This window comes from Orcinus orca, chromosome 10, assembly GCF_937001465.1.
Source record: "Orcinus orca chromosome 10, mOrcOrc1.1, whole genome shotgun sequence".
Taxonomy (NCBI): domain Eukaryota; kingdom Metazoa; phylum Chordata; class Mammalia; order Artiodactyla; family Delphinidae; genus Orcinus; species Orcinus orca.
This window is the reverse complement of record NC_064568.1, coordinates 1,035,769-1,054,460: the sequence shown is the minus strand read 5'-3', so window position 1 is coordinate 1,054,460 and position 18,692 is coordinate 1,035,769. Positions and strand designations below refer to the sequence as shown.

The 18,692-nt window shown below is 60.5% G+C and overlaps 2 protein-coding genes across 8 annotated transcripts in view; one reads left to right on the top strand and one right to left on the bottom strand.

The window, feature by feature from the left end:
• Nucleotides 1–8,414, bottom strand: part of MCM2 (minichromosome maintenance complex component 2) — a 21,775-nt gene extending 13,361 nt beyond the window's left edge. The window contains exons 1-6 of one of the 3 annotated variants that reach the window (XM_049715501.1): nucleotides 8,284–8,414; nucleotides 7,809–7,901; nucleotides 4,914–5,628; nucleotides 4,077–4,309; nucleotides 366–541; nucleotides 10–270 (exon numbers count right to left, since the gene is read on the bottom strand). In XM_049715501.1, the coding sequence (XP_049571458.1) occupies nucleotides 10–270; nucleotides 366–541; nucleotides 4,077–4,309; nucleotides 4,914–4,937 (694 nt within the window). In that variant the 5' untranslated portion in view covers nucleotides 4,938–5,628; nucleotides 7,809–7,901; nucleotides 8,284–8,414. Of the gene's footprint in view, nucleotides 1–9; nucleotides 271–365; nucleotides 542–4,076; nucleotides 4,310–4,913; nucleotides 5,629–7,808 lie in introns of all 3 variants that reach the window. The other 2 variants (XM_033416051.2, XM_004285450.4) reach the window with 2 other exon arrangements.
• On the top strand, nucleotides 8,315–18,688 carry TPRA1 (transmembrane protein adipocyte associated 1). Of its 5 annotated transcripts, none has more exons than XM_033416069.2 (11): nucleotides 8,315–8,445; nucleotides 13,451–13,580; nucleotides 13,777–13,909; nucleotides 15,102–15,188; nucleotides 15,276–15,348; nucleotides 15,458–15,537; nucleotides 15,989–16,099; nucleotides 16,200–16,260; nucleotides 16,405–16,507; nucleotides 16,618–16,698; nucleotides 18,031–18,688. In XM_033416069.2, the coding sequence occupies exons 2-11, from the start codon at nucleotides 13,468–13,470 to the stop codon at nucleotides 18,272–18,274; spliced, it is 1,086 nt and encodes a 361-aa protein (XP_033271960.1). In that variant the 5' UTR covers nucleotides 8,315–8,445; nucleotides 13,451–13,467; the 3' UTR covers nucleotides 18,275–18,688. The 5 variants fall into 5 exon arrangements, with proteins under 5 accessions (XP_033271960.1, XP_049571482.1, XP_033271957.1 ...); XM_049715525.1 differs by lacking the exon at nucleotides 8,315–8,445 and adding an exon at nucleotides 8,862–9,028 and having other exon boundaries at nucleotides 12,496–13,580; XM_033416066.2 differs by lacking the exon at nucleotides 8,315–8,445 and adding an exon at nucleotides 8,877–9,028.
• The last annotated feature ends 4 nt before the right edge of the window (nucleotides 18,689–18,692 follow it).

The following is an 18,692-nucleotide window of genomic DNA, read 5'->3' as shown; positions in this document are numbered from 1 at the left end:
CAGGCGCACCTTTGCACATGTCACTGATGCGCTCCTTGAAGACGTTGTGGCCGCGGCCGTCCACGTGGGTGCGCAGGAAGTTCTTGAAGCGGTGGTGGATCTCCAGCCGCGGGCCGGCCATGCTCACCCACTCGCGCACCGAGTGGCCCTTCAGGTCCTCCAGGTTCTCGATGCTCTCGATCATCTCGTCGGCCTCGCCACCGTCCTCCGTGGCCCGCTCCACCTGCCGCCGCTTCCGGCTGCGGCGCTCCTCCTCCTCCTCGTCGCTGTCTGGGGGCCGGGGGCACGTTCAGGGCCGGCTCCCCGCACCGCCTCCCGCCTCCCCGCACCGCCTCCCGCCTCCCCCGGGCTCCCCGAGAACGCACCGTACAGGAGCCCGCGGCGCATGCGGCCCAGGCCCCGGCCGGCCTCCCGGTCTCGCTGCCGCATGACCCGCTCGGCCGCCTCCCTCTGGCTGGCGGTCAGCTCGTCCACGTCCTCGTCGTCCGGGGCCAGCCCCTCGGGCTCGTAGACATCTATCTCCGGGATGGGGCGGTAGTCCCTGCGAGGCCCCCAGATGGAGCCTGTTAGCACCCACACCCCAAAACAAAACCCCACCAGGAACCGGGCTCCCGAGGGCTCCGGAGCCCCGGCCAGGGCACCTGGAGAGGCTCCGAAAGGCTCCCCCACGGATCCCACATGGAAAAGGACACAGTCTTCAAAAGGACGGACCTCCTGACACCTGCTGTGACACGGGCAAACTCTGAGGACACTGTGCTCAGTGAGACAAGCCAGTCACAGGACAGAAATCCTGCGTGATTGGGTTTGGGGAAGAAAGTCCTGGAGAGGGTGGTGACGGTCGTACGACCACGTGAGTGCCGTGATGCCACTGAGCTTACGCTCAGAGATGGCCGAGACGGGAATCTTGTGTCACGTGGGTTTTCCCACAGTGAAAAAGGGGAGCTCTGAGCACCAGCAGGAAAGAGGAATCGGAGGACCCACAAAACCTTCAGCTCGAAGGGCCTTCAGAGAGCCAACACAGCTCCCCATGGGCAGGAACCCTCCTGCACTCCTGTTTCTGGCAGCCCCACCTCGAAGCCCGGACCCCAGGAGGCCCACACACATCAGCCCAACCAGCCTCTCCCGAACACATCTGTGGCTCAGTCCTTCCAGCCACAGCGAGACCTTCCACGTGACCGCCTGTCAGATATCTGAAGGACTGATGCCTCAACAAGGACCCCCACCAGGGCAAACACAGCTCCCCTCCCCGCGATTTGGGGAAGCACACATCACCCTCCATCAGAAAGATGAAGAAACCGAGGACAGGGGGCGGGGGGTGATGGGATTTCTGCCAGAGGTCACTCAACAGAGCTGGGTGTCAAGGTGGCTAGCTGCTTCCAATACCACACTGGCTCCACGACGGTCCTCTTGAATTCTCCCTTTCTCAGAGGACGTGGTAATTTGGGGAACTTCTTCTTTCTTTTTTTGGCCATAGACTCTGTCAAAGAACACTCTCAGATAATCCCACACTACTGACACCAGAAACAGAACCCAGAACCAGGTATGCTTTTGGATTGATCGCTTCCAAATTCTTAAGTGTTCTCAAGGAAAAGGTACCTGTCTAGCTCGTTAAGAATTTCAAGTCATGGGCCTCCCTGGTGGCGCAGTGCTTAAGAATCTGCCTGCCAATGCAGGGGACACGGGTTCAAGCCCTGGTCTGGGAAGATCCCACATGCCACGGAGCAACTAAGCCCGTGCACCACAACTACTGAGCCTGCACTCTAGAGCCCGCGAGCCACAACTACTGAGCCCACGTGCCACAACTACTGAGCCCACCAACCTAGAGCCCGTGCTCCGCAACAAGAGAAGCCACCACAATGAGAAGCCCGCGCACCGCAACAAAGAATAGCCCCTGCTCGCCGCAACTAGAGAAAGCCTGCACGCAGCAACAAAGACCCAACACAGCCAAAAATAAATAAATAAAAATAAATTAAAAAAAAAAAAAAGAATTTCAAGTCATGTGAAATGCCCGCAGTGAAATTCTAATTGGTCAATTTAAAAGAATTTGATAAATTAGACTTCAGCAAAGTTTTAAAACTGTACACATCAAAACCCACCATTTAAAAAAAATTAAAAAGACAAGCCATAGACTGAGAAGAAAATATTTGCAAATCACATGTCTGCTAAAAGCCTTACATCCAGAGTAAGTTTTTAAAAACTCTTACGACTCAATGATAAAAAGTCAAGGAAACAAATTATTGATAAAAAACGGGCAAAGGATCTGAAGACAAATTTTCCAGATACTCAAATGGCCGACAAGCACGCGAAGCGCTGCTCCACATCACTAGTCATCAGAGAAATGCAAATCAAAACCACAGTGAGATACCGCCTCGCCCCCATTAGGGTGCCTGTTGTCAAAACCCAGAAGATAACAGGTGTTGGTGAGAATGTGGAGAACTCGAACGACATACGCCACTTGTGGGAACGTAAAACGGTGCAGCTGCTTTGGAGAAGTCTGGCAGTTCCTCAAAAAATTAACACAGAGTTATCACGTGACACAACAATTCCATTCCTAGGAACTGGAATTCCATTCCAAGAGAACTTAAAAATGCATTCACATAAGAAACTCCTAGCAGCACTACTTATAATTGCTAAAAAGTGTAAAGCACCCAAAACGTCTACCAACTGATGAATGGGTAAACAGAACGCAGTCTGTCCGTGCGATGGAGTACTACTCAGCCACGAAAAGGAATGACGTGCTGACGTGGGCTCCAACGTGGATGGACCCTGAAAAACACAGTAAGCCAAACAAGCCTGCACACAACGACGTGTGTATTCCAGACTCCACCTGCACGAAACAGCCAGCACTAGCAAATCCAAAGAGACAGAAAGTAGATTACTGGTTACCTAGGGGTGGGGAAGGGAATGGGGATTAACTACAAACAGGCACAAGGGATCTTACGGGGATGACGGAAAAAACTGGATTGTGGTGATAGGTGCACCACCCAGGAAATTTACTAAAACGCATTGAATTGTATTCCTGTAAGAGATAAATCTTACACTGTAAAAATTATAGCTCAGTAAGGTTGTTTTTTAAACAAGCCATGAAACCCAAATCTCACTGGGCCCATCCAGTCCTCAGATACCTCTACCCAGGCGTCCTTGCGAGGGAAGGACAGAAGACGCAGAGGGGGTGGATGGAGGGTGGCCGGCCGGGGAGGGGCGTCCTGCCTGCACAACCTCACAGGGCACAGCAGGGAAGCTGCTCAGGGCTGCTCTGCCCAGACTCCTCATCCCTCCAGACCCTGTCTGGCCTGTGCCGCACACCCAGGCCCATCACCTGGAGTGATGGAGCTTAAAGGGAAGATCCAAACGGTCCAGAGTGCCCTGGATGCTCCCAAAGGGCTCTCCCTGTGGCCTGGGGGGCGGCCTGAACAGTACTCTCATACACACCAAGTGTGAAGCCCCCACGTCAGAGTACAGAGAGCCCCAAAGCAGAACCTCCACGAGGCTCCCGGGCGTTCAGATAATTCTAGTGCTAACGTATAGGCCAAGTCCTGGGTGTTAAGACAGGGTGAGACACCAATGGAATCTAACCTTGCTCACTCACAGAGCTTTCCTCCACCACCTTAGCAATAAGCCTCCATAACCTTTACTACGTTCGTATATTTATCAATAAGTGTGAACACGAGATCTGCTACAGATTAAGCACAGTAACTGTGGGCTGAATTAAATCTAAATCTTGATTAATCACCCCCCCACACACACAGTTCCTCTGAAGTTGCAGAGAAACTCTTGGCTACCTGCTTCCTGTCCTTCCCAGTTGGGGTCCCTGACGTGGCCCCGGATTAGAGATGCCCTGCGCCCCCTGGGGTGCACATCTCATGGAGCTGGGGCTTACCGAGGCCTTTGGGTCTAACTCGAAGGTCGACACAGCAAGTTACACGGACATGTGCTGTGGCTCCATGAACCTGTCTCCCCCCAGACCCTGGACCAAGATATGCTCAAAGCAAGCAGGCTCCGATATATCTGCTTCCCCGGGACACACAACAGCCCCCCAGCAGAGCGTGCTGAGCGCAGGGTCTTGAGCGCCGAACCTCTCCATGCCATCTCCGAAAAGCTCCTCCCCATCCTCCTCCTCCTCCTCCAGGGGCCCCTCTGTGCCGAGCAGTCCCTCCGACTCATCCTCAAAGGGAGGAAGGTCGCGGCCGGGGCTGGAAGTCAGGGCATCCGTGCGCCGGGAGCTCCGCCCAGGGCTGGAGGTCAGAGGATCGTTGGCTCTCCGCCTCGGGGCCGGGCTGGACGCCACCGTGAAAGACTCGGATGATTCCTGCAAGAGGAGATGGGTTGGAGGGGGTGAGGGCCCACTCAGCTTCCTGTACGGTGGCGCCCCCACCCATAGGGTCTCCCTCTCCACGGCTGACCCTGTCCTCCCACGCTGCAAACCCCTCCCAGCCTGCACACTTTGCACCTGCTGTTCCCTCTGCCTGGAACGCTCCCTGAGCCCAGGGCTTCTCCACGCCCGGGGCCGGCTCATTCCTCACACACACCGTGACTCACCCGACCCCGTTTTCTCCAGGACAACCCACTGAGGCTACCTGGTTAGCTGGTTTACCTGTTTACCGCCTACTCCTCCCCCCAGCACGCGTTCCCGCCCTTCTGGGCCCCCGGTGCACCAGGAGCTGCCAGGGGAGACGGGACACGAGAGCGGCCACAACCTAAGGGGTCGGAGACCCAGGTTGGTGGAGGGGCAGTCAGCTGACGAGGCTGCGGACGAAAGCAGCACGATAAGGAGGGCCCGAGCGCGCGGATCGGGCCGGGGGCCCGGGCTGCCGGGGTGGGACCCGCCGGCCTCGCAGACCCGCCCGACTGGAGCACGGGAATCGGCTCCGCGCCCGGCCCCCCACCGCCCGCGCCCCGCACGGCAGACGCACAGACTCCGGCGCGCTCACCGCCATCGCTGCTCAGTGCTCCTCTCCGCTCCGCCAGCAACAACCAGTTTTCGCGCGAAAAACGGCCCACGTGACCGCCCGTGCCCGGGAAGCGTCTGAGGGAGCACGACGTCATGACGTTGGCGTCCATTTTCGTCACGCCGGCGCTCGGGGGCGGGCCCGAGCGTGCGGCCCCGCCCACGCTGCCCGAGACCCCGCCTAGCCCGCGCTCTGTGCTGCGGGGCCAGCCGAGATGTACGACCTGGTGCTGTGGCCGCCTGGGGGCCTTGTTTTCTGACGTTTTCTTACTGTGTGATGTCAACTCCTCCAAAAGCTCAGGCTGCGTCCTTCAAGCGCCGAAAGGCGGGGGATGGTAGGAGGCCAGCTGTGACGTTCTAGTGGGGGTTACCCCCCCCCCCGAGGGAGCCGAGATGCAGGGGTGTTCCAGGTAGCAAGAGCCTCGTGCGCAGAGATGTGGAGAGCAGGGCACGGTGGGCATCTGCAAGCACTTTCCTAGTTCCAGTTAAACCGCTTGTGATGTTCAGGAAGGGACAAAAATTGAGGCTGGAGAGCCCAGGTCACGAAAGATCACCAAGTCTTTCTACTGAGCTGGCCTGAGGGCAGTGGAGAGCTACGTGGGTTTTAGGAGAATCCCTCAGGCTGCCAGGGGTGGACATAGATCGAGGCAGGTTGGAAGCAGTTACAGTTGGTTCCAAATCTGCAGATTCAACCAACAGGGTGGTTAGAAAAAAAGTTTAATTCCAGAAAGTTCCAAAAATCAAAGCTTGATTTTGCTGTAGGCCAGCTATTTACACAGCAGTTACACCTATTTGCATAGCATTTACATTGTATCAGGTATTGTAAGTAATCTAGAAATGACAAAGTGTACAGGAGGATGTACACAGGTTATGTGCAAATATTGCACCATTTTATATGAGACTTTAGCATCCTTGAATTTGGGTATCTGCAGGTAGCCTGAAACCAATCTCCCAAGGATACAGAGGGACGAGTATGCTGCGATTCTTCGTCCAGGTACAGGCGGCCTGGGCTGGGGCAGGCGAGCAGGGCAGGGCTGGATCTCAGCCCTCTTGCCCTGGCACTTTCAGGCGGTGAACAAGCATCTCGGGATGGGGCCCCGGGTAGGGGCGGGAGCGATGACAAGGAGGGGAAATGTCCAAGACGTATTCAGGAGATGGAGCCTCTCGGTCCTGAGGGCCGGGGGCAGCAAAAGGGAGGCACCCAGGATGGCAGCAGGATTCTGGCTTGGGTGGGTGACAGCGTCACCTCTGAGATGGGGGCGCGGGAGGAAGGCAGGGAAGGAATCCAGCAGCTTACAACAGCTGCCACGTTGCCTCAGTGTCCGCGGGCCCGGACCCGGACCCGGGCCCGGGCCCGGGCCTGGGCCTGAGCCTGCGCAGGGCTTGCTGGATGCCTCTGCCTTGTGGTCCGGCTGCTGAGCCAAGCACTTGTGTCTATTATTTAGGGAGCGGTTCTGCAGCACCATCTCCTCCTGTCAGCCATGCCTCGGGAGGAACACCACCCTGAGCCTGGTGCAGGCGAGGGAGGGAACCTGAGAGTCAGATCTTTATCTACTGAACTACCATCCAGGGAAGCTCGCTGCTGCCATGCTCTGTCTGGTGTGCAGGGGGCACTGCAGTGTGTCAGCACTCCTCTGCCCTGGAGGGAGGGGAGATAGCTACCCTCATTACTCCACAAATGAAATCCCACTGAAACCTATGCATGGGGCCCAAAACTCAGCGTACAAAACGCAGAATTGCGCATGGTGGTAGTAAGAGCAAACTCCCGCCTCCTCCCACGCCCGCTCCAAAGTGTCTGTACTGTCTCAAAAAAAACAAAGATGGAGGGAGGGGGGTCATTTGGCTTAGTTACCGATTCTCCATTTCTCCTCCTTCCTGGCACAGGGTGGAAGGGAAGTTTCCTGCCTCTGGAGGTCAGAAGTGGCCTATGACTTGTTTTGCCGATTAAAGGTGTGCAGGGGGAATGCATGTAACTTCCTGGCAGAAACTCTTGGAGCTGTCCACTCAGGAAGACAGGCGCCTCATGGCATCAGCTCATGGCTGATACAGAAACTGCACGCTGACCAAGGTCCAGATAAACTGGGTCCCAGATGGTCACAAGGCAGCGGCTTCCTCACCTTCCCCTTGTTCAGAACAGGAGCAAGGCAAAGACTGGGGCCCAGTCTCATTCCAGCCCAGCTGTGAAACAAGTGTGGTGTCACGAGGTGTGTATCTTGGGGCTACTGTGATCAGTGGGTGCCTACGACAAGCAGCAGGCCCTGAGTCAGCCTCCGCACGTTCAGGGAACGTGAGAAGCATGGCCCTGTCCTCACGACACTGCCATTCTAGTTGGGGGAGGCTGATGCTGAACTAGGAAGTGACTAAATGAACATGAACCCGTTAGAGAGACTGTGCTGCTGTGTAAGCAGATGGGGCAGGTGGTTCCCGAGAAAGAGACCCAGGAATGGCTTTCTTGACATAAGAGAAGCCATTTTTGGCTTGGTTGGGATGGAAGCCTGGCCACAGTGCTTACCCTTAAACAGGTCTCAGTAATGAATGATCTTAAAGGAGCAAAAGAATGCAGAAACAAACTGTTATCAGGTGAGAGAAGTAACAACGCTAGACAACGTATCAGTTGTAAAGATTCCCTGTTGTGATTCAATGGCAAAAATTAGTCTGAAGAGCTCAACCATCAGATCAGCTGGACCCTAAGGGAGGATGACGGTGACCACCTCTGAGCCTCATGACTTCAATTAACTAAAACTTAGACTGCCCAAGCCCCTTGATGAATACGCATGTACCCTTAGCTTAAAACGTCCCCAATTTTGTTGTTTGGGGAAGCACGAATTTGGGAAAAGTCCCCTATGTCCTCCTTACTTACTGCAAGTGATCAGTTCTTCCTTCTCCTGCTCTTTGCCTTGGTTGTGTCTTTCCGCTCGACGTCCACCAACAGACGAACCCAGTTTTGGTAACACTGGGAATGAAATAAAGGGGCTTTGTGTGACAGAGACTGGACAGCTACTTTGGCTAGGGTGTCAAGCAGGAAAGGGGGGTCATGTGACAGGAGCCAGGCCGGGGTGGGGGTGGGGGGACAGGTGCAGACCCACAAGCAGGAACAAGCCTTGGTATAGCCAAAAAACAGAAACAGAGACCAGTATGGCTTGAGCACCCAGTGAGGAGCGGGTGGGAGGGATATGTTGGGAGGGATAAGGACTCAGAAGCAGGAGGGACCTGACATGGTGGAACCCGGGAGAGGGGAAAGAGGAGTCAACACAGCAGGGACGCAGGAGGTTAATCCAGGAAGGCTTCCAGGAGTTGGCTGCCTGTAGTTAGAGGTGAGAGGAGGCGGATCAAACCCCAGATCTGGGCTTTGTCACTTCCTGGTCCTGTCGCTTCGGTCAAGCACTTAACGTCTCAGCCTCAGGTTCTCCTGAAATGCGACTAATTACAGCTGTTCTGAAGAGCTGCCGTGAGGCGGAGGGTGCGCAGCACTGCGTCGACCGCGGCCGCGAGGACAGGTGCGCGGGGGACGCGCCGGTCCGGGCGGAGCTTGTCCCCCGGGACCAGAGGTCCTCAGGCAGGCGGCGGAGGCTCCTCCGCGGACGCTCGGTTGCCGCCTGCGGGAGAAAGGTCGCGGGCGAGGGTGGGGGGGGGGCGCGCAGGTCGCGGACAGCTGAAGACAAGGCCCCTTGCGGCCGAGAGGGCCGTGCGCTGTCTCTTTAAGAGGTTGGCGAGCCGCCCCGCCCCCTGGGGATCTGATTGGCTCCTCCCGCTACGTGCGCCCTCTTTTCTGCGTAACCCCATTCCTATAGGCCGCTGCGGACTGGGGGCGGGCCTGCGTGCCGCAAGTAGGGACAGTGGCTGTTTCGCAGTTTCGGCGGAACGAAAAGGACGCGCCAGCCTTCCGGGTCACTGCTGTCGGAAGGGCCGCGCGGTGTCGGGCCCGACGGCGTCTCCCTACCCGCCCGCCCGCCCACCCAGTCTGCGGGAGCCAGCCGCCCGCGCCTCTTGGGCGACGCTCCCCGGCCCGAGCGCCGGAGGCCGAGTCCCGCGGCCTTGCGGGGTCCGCGGCCGGCGGCGGATGGGCGGCCGGGGCCTCAGGTAAGGAGGGGACCCCTCTCCTGCCCCAGCTGCGGGAACTGATCCCGGCGGCCCCCGTCCCGCCTGCCGCTCCTGCCGCCGGGAGCGACCCTCCCGCCCAGAGGCAGGCAGGGGGCGCAGAGGGCCGGCGTCCTGGGTCCCCGGGGAGGCCGGGCTTGCGGACCCTGCGATCCAGGTCGTGCGGGAAGACGTCCCTGCGAGTGGCCGAGTCCCACTTCCGGCTCCCCGGGCCCGAGAGGGCGGGGGTCCACTGGATAGGGAGCGAGGAGTGACCTGCCCTCACGCTGCAGTAGGGACGGGGCCGAGAGCCTCCCAGACGGTCCTCCCACTCCCCAGAAGGGCTGGGCCGCACTCTGCTGGACATTCATCTGTCCACTCACAACGTTTGCTGTCCTGGGGGGCTGGGTCATGAGATGCGTGGGCTGAACAACACACAGCGAGGGCCGCTTCAGACAGAGGTAGTCGGGGAGGGCTTCTCAGAGGAGGTGGCCCGAATGGTGAGCCGCAGCTGGGAAGGAGTACGCACCGAGGTCCTGAGGTAGGAACAGCACAGCAGCTTGGAGAACAGGCTGAAAGATGGGCTGCAGAGTGGAAGGGAATCGTCAGGGCAGTTGGCAGGGGTGAGGCCAGGTTGGACCTTGAAGGCCCAGGGCTGTCCTTCCTCCTGGGGGCTCCTGGCAGGGTCCACCTCCCCCCTCCCCAAGGCTGAAGAATTAGGGGGTTGGCTCTGTCCTGTGGAGTCTTCCTCACCCTGTTTCGGTTCCAGGGTTTTAAGGCTCATCAACCAGCTCCGGTCGGAAGCCCTGAGAGGCGTTTAAGCAGCAGCCTCTCTGCTCAGGGTTTTGTTTGCCCCAGCGTTCCCCATCCAGTAGCTCTGGGTGGTCAGACCCAGTGCACAGATGAGAGATGGGAAAGCGGAGGCCCACAGAGGGAAAGGTCCTTCTGGTCCAGGGTCTCACAGCAGGTCCAGCCCGCAGGACCCTAGCCAGTTGGCATCCTGCCCACAGAGGGAGGGAGGGAGGGAGGGAGGGAGGGAGGGAGGGAGGGAGGGAGGTGGGCGGGAAGAGGCCTCTGGAATGTTAGTGAGGTCAGGAGAGTCCTTCCCAGGTGGAAGAAACGCCCCAGACGGTGCCCCAGAGCACTTGGCATCCCAGGAACTTGCCCTCTGAGAATTCCCTTCCCCATGCCTCTGGTCTGGCTTCACCCCTCCCTTCCCTGCCCTCAGCCAGCCTTCCCACCATCCCCTTTCCTGAGCACCCCTTACTTTGCCACTGCTTGGGCTTCTGCCAGCAAGGCCAGGAGCTCACCTGTGGTGGGGAGAGGGGAATACAGGCCACAGGCGGACCTGTCTCAGCCTCTTTCCCCTTTGTGTGATGGGATGTTAGCAGCCCCCTCTCTTGGAGGCTGGTGTGGCGGCTCAGCAGGTGATCCCGTGGAAAGCCTCAACTGCACACGGGCAGGGAAGGGTGCATTGTCCTTTTTATCATGGCTTCAGTGATTTTGTGAGCTTTGACACATAGTGGCAATTCCGGTGTGGCTCAAGTGTGGTTCTGGGGCCAACAGAGCAGCAGTGCCAGCTGGGAGGGTGTTAGAGACGCAGACTCTCAGCCCCCAGACCTGCCTGACCCGAATCTGCTTCTCACCAACACTCCACTCTGGATCAAACCCGGCTGCAGGTGGAGACACCAAGGCCCCAGGAGGGGCCCCTGGCAAGTTGCCGGTTGGGGGCCTGCGCTCTGGAGACAGAGAGTCTGCGCTGCCCGGCTCCGGGCTCTGTGCGGGGGGTGACATAAGCACCTCCCTGCAGGGTGGCAGGGCTCCGTGAGCCTTCTCTGCAGTTATTACAGAGCTAGCAGGGCTTGGTGGAGGGGGCTTAGCTGACGCTCTCCTTCCTCACCTCAGACTCAGTAGCAAGTGGCGCTTGGACCCGTGAACCAGATCCTTCCCTGCTGCACGTCCCCCAGCCCCTCCTCCGGGAGGAAGAGCAGCAGTTACCTTTCTGTGTGTGACCTTTTGTAGACATTCACTTCTCTGGTCTTGCTTGATCCTTACAGCAGCCTTGCTGGGGGGGCGGTGTTACTGTCCTGTGACACCCAGAGAGGGGAAAGACTCCCCCAAGGTCACGGAGAAAGAACCTGGCAGAGCCAGAAGCACAAGCAAGGTCTACGCAACTCAGAGTCAAACCGGCCTACGCAGGAAAGGGAGCTTGTTGGATTCTGTAACTGAGAAGTCCGGCCTGGGGTGCGGGCATCTACCTTCAGGTGTGGCTGGATCCAGGGGCTCCTGCAAGGCGCCATCTCCAGGATCTATTTCCATCAGTCTCACCTCTGTGTTGGCTTTCTTTCCACGTGGGACTCCAATGTGCACATTCCCTGGAGTGGTGGAGGGGTGGAGTCAGCAGTACCTAAACCCTGTGGATGGGGACTGGGGTGCTGAGGTGCCCCCACGGGAAAATAGGGTGCTGGACAGGCAAGGCCAAGAGAAGCCCTCTGACCGCCCCCCCTCCCCGCTCTATCCGGCCCTCTTGCTTCTGTCCCCATTCATCCCCACGGGCTTCTCTGCCGTGTGGGGTCCCTGCAGGACGTCAGGCAGCCCTGGGCCCCGACCCTGTGTCACATGGGCACCCTGCGCCCTGCTCAGGTGCCCCGCGCTGCGCCACACCACCCCCACTCCGAAACCTCTGGCTTACAGCAGCCGAGGCTCAGCTTCTGGCTCCGGCAAGGGGCCCCTGTCCTGAACGCAGGGCATCAAGGAGGGTCCTGCAACGGCGGGGCACCTTGTTAGCGAGGCAGAGGGGCAGTGTCACGGGGACACGGGGCTGGGCGCCCCGAGGCTCGGGCCAGAGCCCCGGCCTCAGCCTGCCCTGCCGTCTTCCCTCACCCCAACGTGCGTCTGTCTGCGGGTCTTGCTGGCCAGCCCTCCCCAAGGGGTCCCGGATCACTCCACTCCACCCCCGCTGCCCCCGCCGGTTCGGCCACTGTCCTCGCCGGCCTGGCCGGGCACTCCTCGGTCTCCCTGCCCCGCCACGGCAGCCTCTCCACGTGGGAGCGGGGCCGCGTCGCCCGCCTTCCTACACCTCCTGTTGCATTTAAAGTGAGCTCACCGTGCCGGTGGTCCCGGCTGACCTGGCCCCTGCCCTTTCTCCTCTCTCTCCCAGCCTGCTCTTTGCCCTCTGAACAGGCCAAGACTGTGTTTTCTTCTTAGCACTTACCTCTACGAGAGGTTTGCTTTTGAAGTATGGTATTCGTGCTGGCTGTCGGCCTCCCCTCCGAGAATGAGGGCCCCAAGAGGGCAGGTGCGTCCTGGCACCTGGACCTGCCGGCTCAGAGCAGGTGCTCGGCCGCGTCAGCACCGGTGGAAGGGTGCAGAGCGCGGGAACGGGGAGGAAACCAGCTTCTTTCCTTGGACCTGCCGTGTCAGGCACACGTTCTCGCCTGCAGTACCTCCCGTCCTTGCTGTATTCTCAGGCTGCCGGGGGGACGCCATCCCAGAGCCGCTGGGTGGCCTGTGGGAGAGAAGGATGGGGATCCTGAGCCCTACGTCCCGGCCCTCCCGCTTCGGAATCTCCCCACTTTCGGCAGAGCAGCGCTCGTTCCACAGCTTGGCCCGCGGGGTGCTGCCCTGCAGGCCTGCTGTCCAGGGACGTGAAAGCAGCACGAGCACGGGATCCTGTTGCTTCGCTGCAAGCCCTGCAGGAGGTGTCCTGCGCTGCTCCTTGCTGAACGGGAGACCTGCGCTCTCAGCATAAACGATTCATCTTTTCCATTTCTTTAAATCTACTGAAGCGTAACCCATACGGAAAATCGCTCGGATCACAGGTGCGTGGCTCCATGAACCGCGACACTGGAGCACGCCAGCATGCCCGCCACCGGGTCCAGGGCTGGCCCCGCGCCCTCGGCCCTCCACAGGGCGCCCCTCCTGGTGCCCGTGTAGGGGCAGGCCGCGTGCCCACAGCTGGCCGGGCTCTGCTCAGTGGCCGGCTGCCAGGCCCTCCGTGTCACCGCAGGGCAGGAGTCACTCTCATTTCTGGCCGGCGTGCCACCGGCCACGCGGACGCCCCGCTGACGTGTCAGTTCTGCTGACGGGGGCACTTGGGCTGCTCCCGCCTGGGGCTGTCGCGAATGGCCCAGAAACGGGGGCGCCGGGTCAGGAGCCCAGTCTGTTCAGTCATCGTTTTAAACGCTGGCATCTGTCACGTCCCGCTGCCGCCCGGGCCCATGTGCTCCCTGCGACGTGCTGCTGCCGCCGTCCGGTCCCCGACACAGAGCCGACAGCGAGGAATGGCCCCTGTCAGGGGCTGGGTTGCGACCCGGGCGGGAGGGAGCGCCACACCTGCCCCCCACCTGCTGGCCCCCACCACCCACCAGAGGCCCAGGGCTGCACAGCCCCTGCGCTGCTCACGTGGTGGCTCTCACCCCCCAGGGCCGGCGGCTGGCGGGATGGACACCCCGGAGGAGGAGATCTGGGCCAGCGGGGCCCCGCCCCCGGCGCCCAACATCAGTGTGCCGCACCGCTGTCTGCTGCTGCTCTACGAGGACATCGGCACCTCTAGGTGAGGCCAGCACGGTCGTGCCGGGCTGCGTGACGAGGGGTTTCCGGGGTCGGGTGTGTGTGTGTGAGTGTGTGTGAGTGTGTGTGTGTGTGTGTGTGTGTGTGTGTGTGTGAGTGAGAGAGAGAGAGAGAGAGAGAGCCGGGTGGGCTGCAGACAAAACCCCAGCAGTGAGCCGCCTTCTGCACCCCCCTGCTAGGGTCCGGTACTGGGACCTCTTGCTGCTCGTCCCCAACGTGCTGTTCTTCATCTTCCTGCTCTGGAAGCTTCCGTTTGCTCGGGCCAAGATTCGAGTCACCTCCAGCCCCATTTTTATCACCTTCTATATCCTGGTGAGTTCATTCCAGTTGGTGACAGAAAACCCAACTCCAACTGCCTTAAGCTGTCTTTGTAATGAAAAACCAGCTTCGGGTATGGCTGGATCCAGGGCATTAACTGATGTCAGCAGGACTGTCTCTCTGTCTGCATCTCTGCTCTCCTCTGGCCTTATCGCAGATGAGTTCTCCCCATAAGGTATCAGAGGTAGCCAAGAGCAGCTCTGAGCTAACCTCCCTGCCAACTCCAGCAGAAGGGTACCTCTTTCCTGATGCTGCAGTGTTGATCTGCAGTTCCCTCTGAGTGGCCCACCTTGGAAACCCTGTTCATCCCTGAGCCAGACTCTGTGACTAGCAGGGAAAGGGACACTTTGGAGCTGGGATGGTGGGGTCAGCTCAGCCAGACTGTATGGACTGAGGAGGGGTGGTGGTCCCAGGAAGAAAATTGGGGAATGGTTACTAGAGGGAAGGGGAATGGATGCTGGGCTGGGGAAAAAGCCCACTGCATTCTGAACCCCAGCTGTGCTGAGTGACCGTGGGCCAACAACTTGGCCTCTCTGGACCTCAGTGCTCTCCTACACGACGTGACGTGGACCTGCTTTAGTTTGCGGTGCTCCCGTGAGCACCCAGTGAGATTGCGCAGAGCTCCAGCCCCGTGGGGGCCCGCACACCGTGGGCACATGGCCCTGAGTGGTGTCACCCTCCCTGAGATGGGACATGGTTTTCAAGGCACAAAGGACAGAGTGTACAAATCTGGGCTCTTCTGTTCATATGTGTCAGAAAACTGAACTTAAGCTCACAGAAGCCCGGGGTGGGGTGGGGTGGGTGGGGGCGGGGTAGTAGTGACTGAGAAACTGACAGTCCCAGCTGGATCCCAGGGTGCCGTCTCCCTGTATTTCGTAGATGAGGTGCAGCACAGACAGGTCCCAGAGGCAGCGAGCGGCAGGTCTGGGATTAGAACCCGGCAGGCTGGCTGCACCACGTCACCCTAACAAGCCTTCCCAGGCTGTCAGCGTAGCCAGGAAACCAAGGCCCAGAGGGGAGGCCAGGCCTCCCTGCATCCCACCCAGGCGGCTCGTTTAGTGTGGAATCCTTCCATTCTTGAGGAATTGAGGGCTCCTGCAGACGTGGGGTGTGGGGTGCAGGCCCTGCGATTCCCGGAGCTCTTGTCCCCCGACGCCAACCTCCCAACCCCTCTCTCACTCACCAGGTGTTCGTGGTGGCGCTGGTGGGCATCGCCCGGGCCGTGGTGTCCATGACGGTCAGCGCCTCAGATGCTGCGACTGTTGCTGATAAGGTGGGGCTGGGCCTGCTGGCAGGGCTGCTGGGCACTGGGAGGGGGCAGCCGGCCCCCAGGCTGACGCTCTGCCCGCTCTGTGTCCAGATCCTGTGGGAGATTACCCGCTTCTTCCTGCTGGCCATCGAGCTGAGCGTGGTCATCCTGGGCCTCGCCTTTGGTGCGTCTGCTGCTGCGGCCAGGGCTCCCCTGCCCCTCCCTGGCTGGGGCCGACCCCACCGTGGTTCCCTAGGCTGGCTCCCGCTGACTGACCAGCACGTTTCTTCCAGGTCACCTGGAGAGCAAGTCGAGCATCAAGCGGGTGCTGGCCATCACCACGGTGCTGGCCCTGGCCTACTCCGTCACCCAGGTGAGGTGGGGGAGGGCAGCCCCGGGGGTCACCGGGGCTGGGCATCCACTGCCTTCGGGCCCTGAGTCAGAGTTGAGTGTCCAGTGGCTCAGACTTTAAATGCAGCTAAGGAATCTTCTGGGCTGCTGGCTAACAAGGCAGGTTCTGGGCCTCTCCAATTCCGATCCAGTAGGTTGAACCTACCGTTTCAACAAGCAGTCCGGGTAGGGAGAGTGCAGGTCTGTAGATCCCACTGAGACCCGTGCATCCAGAGACCCCTTTCTTACTTGGGGGCTGCCCCTCCCCGGGCCTGTTCTGAGGGCTGGAGCTGCGGGGCAGGGCGTGGCCGGAGAGCTGGCTAGAGCAGGGGACGGAGCGCCAGGCAGAGCGGGGCTTGGTGTGGTGGGGAGCCCAGGGACGGGGCGTTCCAGGTCCAGGAGCCCCTGAGACCCTCCCCTGCCCGCCGCTGCAGGGCACGCTGGAGATCCTGTACCCGGATGCCCACCTGTCGGCTGAGGACTTCAACATCTACGGGCACGGGGGCCGCCAGTTCTGGCTCGTCAGCTCCTGCTTCTTCTTCCTGGTGAGCTGGGGGGTGGCCGGAGCCTCGGGCACGGCCTGCTAGCGGGCTCAGCACTGGGCAGGAGCTCCCTGCGTCCCGGTCAGCGCCAGTGTCTCCGCAGGTCTACTCTCTGGTGGTCGTGCTCCCCAAGACCCCGCTGAAGGAGCGCATCTCCCTGCCCTGTGAGCGCCTGGGGACGGGGCTGGGCGCGGGGTGGGCTGTTGGCCTTGCGGGGGCCTGGAGCGGACGGCTCTGGGTGGGCGGGAAGCAGGGAGCCGGTCCGGTCCCGACACGTGGGCAGGACCTCATGCGCGCCCACCCTGCAGCACGAAGGAGCTTCTACGTGTACGCGGGCATCCTGGCGCTGCTCAACCTGCTGCAGGGGCTGGGGAGCGCGCTGCTGTGCGCAGACGTCATCGAGGGGCTCTGGTAAGCGGCCGGGGCCGGGGGTGGCCGGGAGGGGGCCGGGGGGGCGGCGGGGAGGGGGCGGGGGCCGGCCGGGTCGCTCCGCCGCAACCCTAACCTGCCCGTCCTCCCAGCTGCGTGGACGCCACCACCTTCCTCTACTTCAGCTTCTTCGCGCCCCTCATCTACGTGGCCTTCCTGCGGGGCTTCTTCGGGTGAGTCCTCCAGCGGGGGCTGCAGGGAGGGGGACTGGGGGGCGGGGTTCCAGGTGGCGCTCTGGGCTTGTTCGCCCCCAGCTTCCAGGCTGCGGGCGCCCCCGCGTGGCCGCCGTCGGGATCACGCCTTCTGCCTCTTGGGCATGCGCAGCCGCCACTGCAGCATCCCAGCCTCTGGGCTCAGGGCTGGGGGGCAGCTCAGGCTGGGGCCGGAGCTTGAGGAGGCGGACAGGGTACATGTGTGTACATGCACGTGCGTGCGGATATACGTGCACACTCGGGCGCGCACACATATGCATGCGCCCCTATAAACATACACACACGTATACAGATGTATACGTGTGTAACGTGCATGTGCGCACACGTAAACTTGTACACATATATGCGTTTATATGCACATGCATGCATATACCACACCCATACAGGCACGCATAGGTTCACACAGATATATATAAATACAGACATAACACATTACGTACACAACACACAAAGACGTGCACTTTTCTCACGAGAGAGACAGGCCGTGCCTGCTGATCTGCACTGTGTTTTTCATTTAAGGATAGATCAGCTCATTCCTCAGCACCTGCTGCAGCCACCGACACAACAGGGAACAAAGCAGACACAAACCCCTGAGCTCGCGGAGCTTGTGTTCCATCTGGGGGCAACCGGAGTGGGGAGCAGTGTTGGGGGGAGTCCAGTGTGTCTGTGAATGTGGGGTGGGGTACACTTTTGTGACTCAGACGTGGTGGAAGCAGGCGTTCTGCCCCCAGCTCCCCCTTCCCTGCCTGCCAGGTCTGAGGGTGGGCTGCAGGGGTGCCTCAGCTCTGGAGCAAGAAGGACTAGACTGGATCCTCCCAGCCCTGATGTGCATGACCTCACACGTGATTCATCTCCCTGGCCTCAGGCTCCTTTTTGTAAATGGGGAGTGAGGCTTTCTCCCTGGACAGTTACCCAGAGGACTGAAGACAGGCGGGCACCTGGTGGGCAGTAGTTAGTGCTGCGGGGCAGGGGTCTGGGCCCGCGTCTGCCCCACACTGTGGGCAGGTGCTGTTTTAAGGCCCATCATTTGCCCGGGTCCAAATCCTTCCACCCATTTTACGGTGAGAAAGCAGGCACTCGCCAGGCTCCCATGCCAGCAGCAGGAGGGCCGCTTTTAATACCGGTGTCCCAGCGGACTCCAACGTCAAAGCAAGGAAGGGGGCCTCGCGGGGTGGGTGATAGGGGGCTGTCAGCACGTTTCTTGCCATGTCCGATGCTTCATTGCCCAGCCCCAGCGAGGAAGGCCTTTCCTGACCCACGGTGAGGCTCCCCTGCCTCTCTTCTCCCCCCCAGCTCGGAGCCCAAGATCCTCTTCTCCTACAAATGCCAAGTGGACGAGACCGAGGAACCAGACGTGCACCTGCCCCAGCCCTATGCGGTGGCCCGGCGGGAAGGCCTAGAGGCGGCGGTGGCCGCCAGCACGCAGTTCGACGCGGCCGGGGGGGTGGCCTACCTGGACGATGTGGCTTCCATGCCTTGCCACACGGGCAGCGTCAACAGCACGGACAGTGAGCGCTGGAAGGCCATCAACACCTAGCCTGGCTGCCCCGGGAGGGCGGGAGGGCCTGGGGGCCTGTGGAGGGCCGGCTGGGGAGTGCAGAGCCCCCGGCCAGGAGGACAGGGGGTCAGGCCCGTGCGTGGGCAGCGGCCCCGTGCAGGCCCTGTCCCGCCCTCTGTCCCCCACTTGCCTGCGGCCACCTCTGCTTCAGCTGGGGGCCACCTCCCCCTCCACCTGCCCTCCCCTTGCTCGGCGACTCGGCCCCGACTCTGACATCCCAGGGCCAGGCCTGGCTAGGCTGGCCGAGGGCAGCTCCCTGCGGCCTGGGCCCCCAGGACTGCTCTGATCCCCCTTAGCCTCCGCCCGCCCCCCCCCAAAGCCCACTCTGGCGGATGGGCTGAAGTGTGTATATTTTCTTGATCTGTTTTCTAATAAAAAGGAAAAGGAGCAGAAGGTG

What these genes read in the sequence shown, in the direction of transcription:
- TPRA1 (XM_049715525.1), top strand. Translation starts at nt 13,150, where the DNA reads ATGGCCCAGAAACGGGGGCGCCGGGTCAGGAGCCCAGTCTGTTCAGTC. An exon ending in TGGCCTACTCCGTCACCCAG is followed by an intron (nt 15,538 to 15,988) that starts GTGAGGTGGGGG and finishes CCGCCGCTGCAG; the next exon opens with GGCACGCTGGAGATCCTGTA. An exon ending in GCTCCTGCTTCTTCTTCCTG is followed by an intron (nt 16,100 to 16,199) that starts GTGAGCTGGGGG and finishes GTGTCTCCGCAG; the next exon opens with GTCTACTCTCTGGTGGTCGT.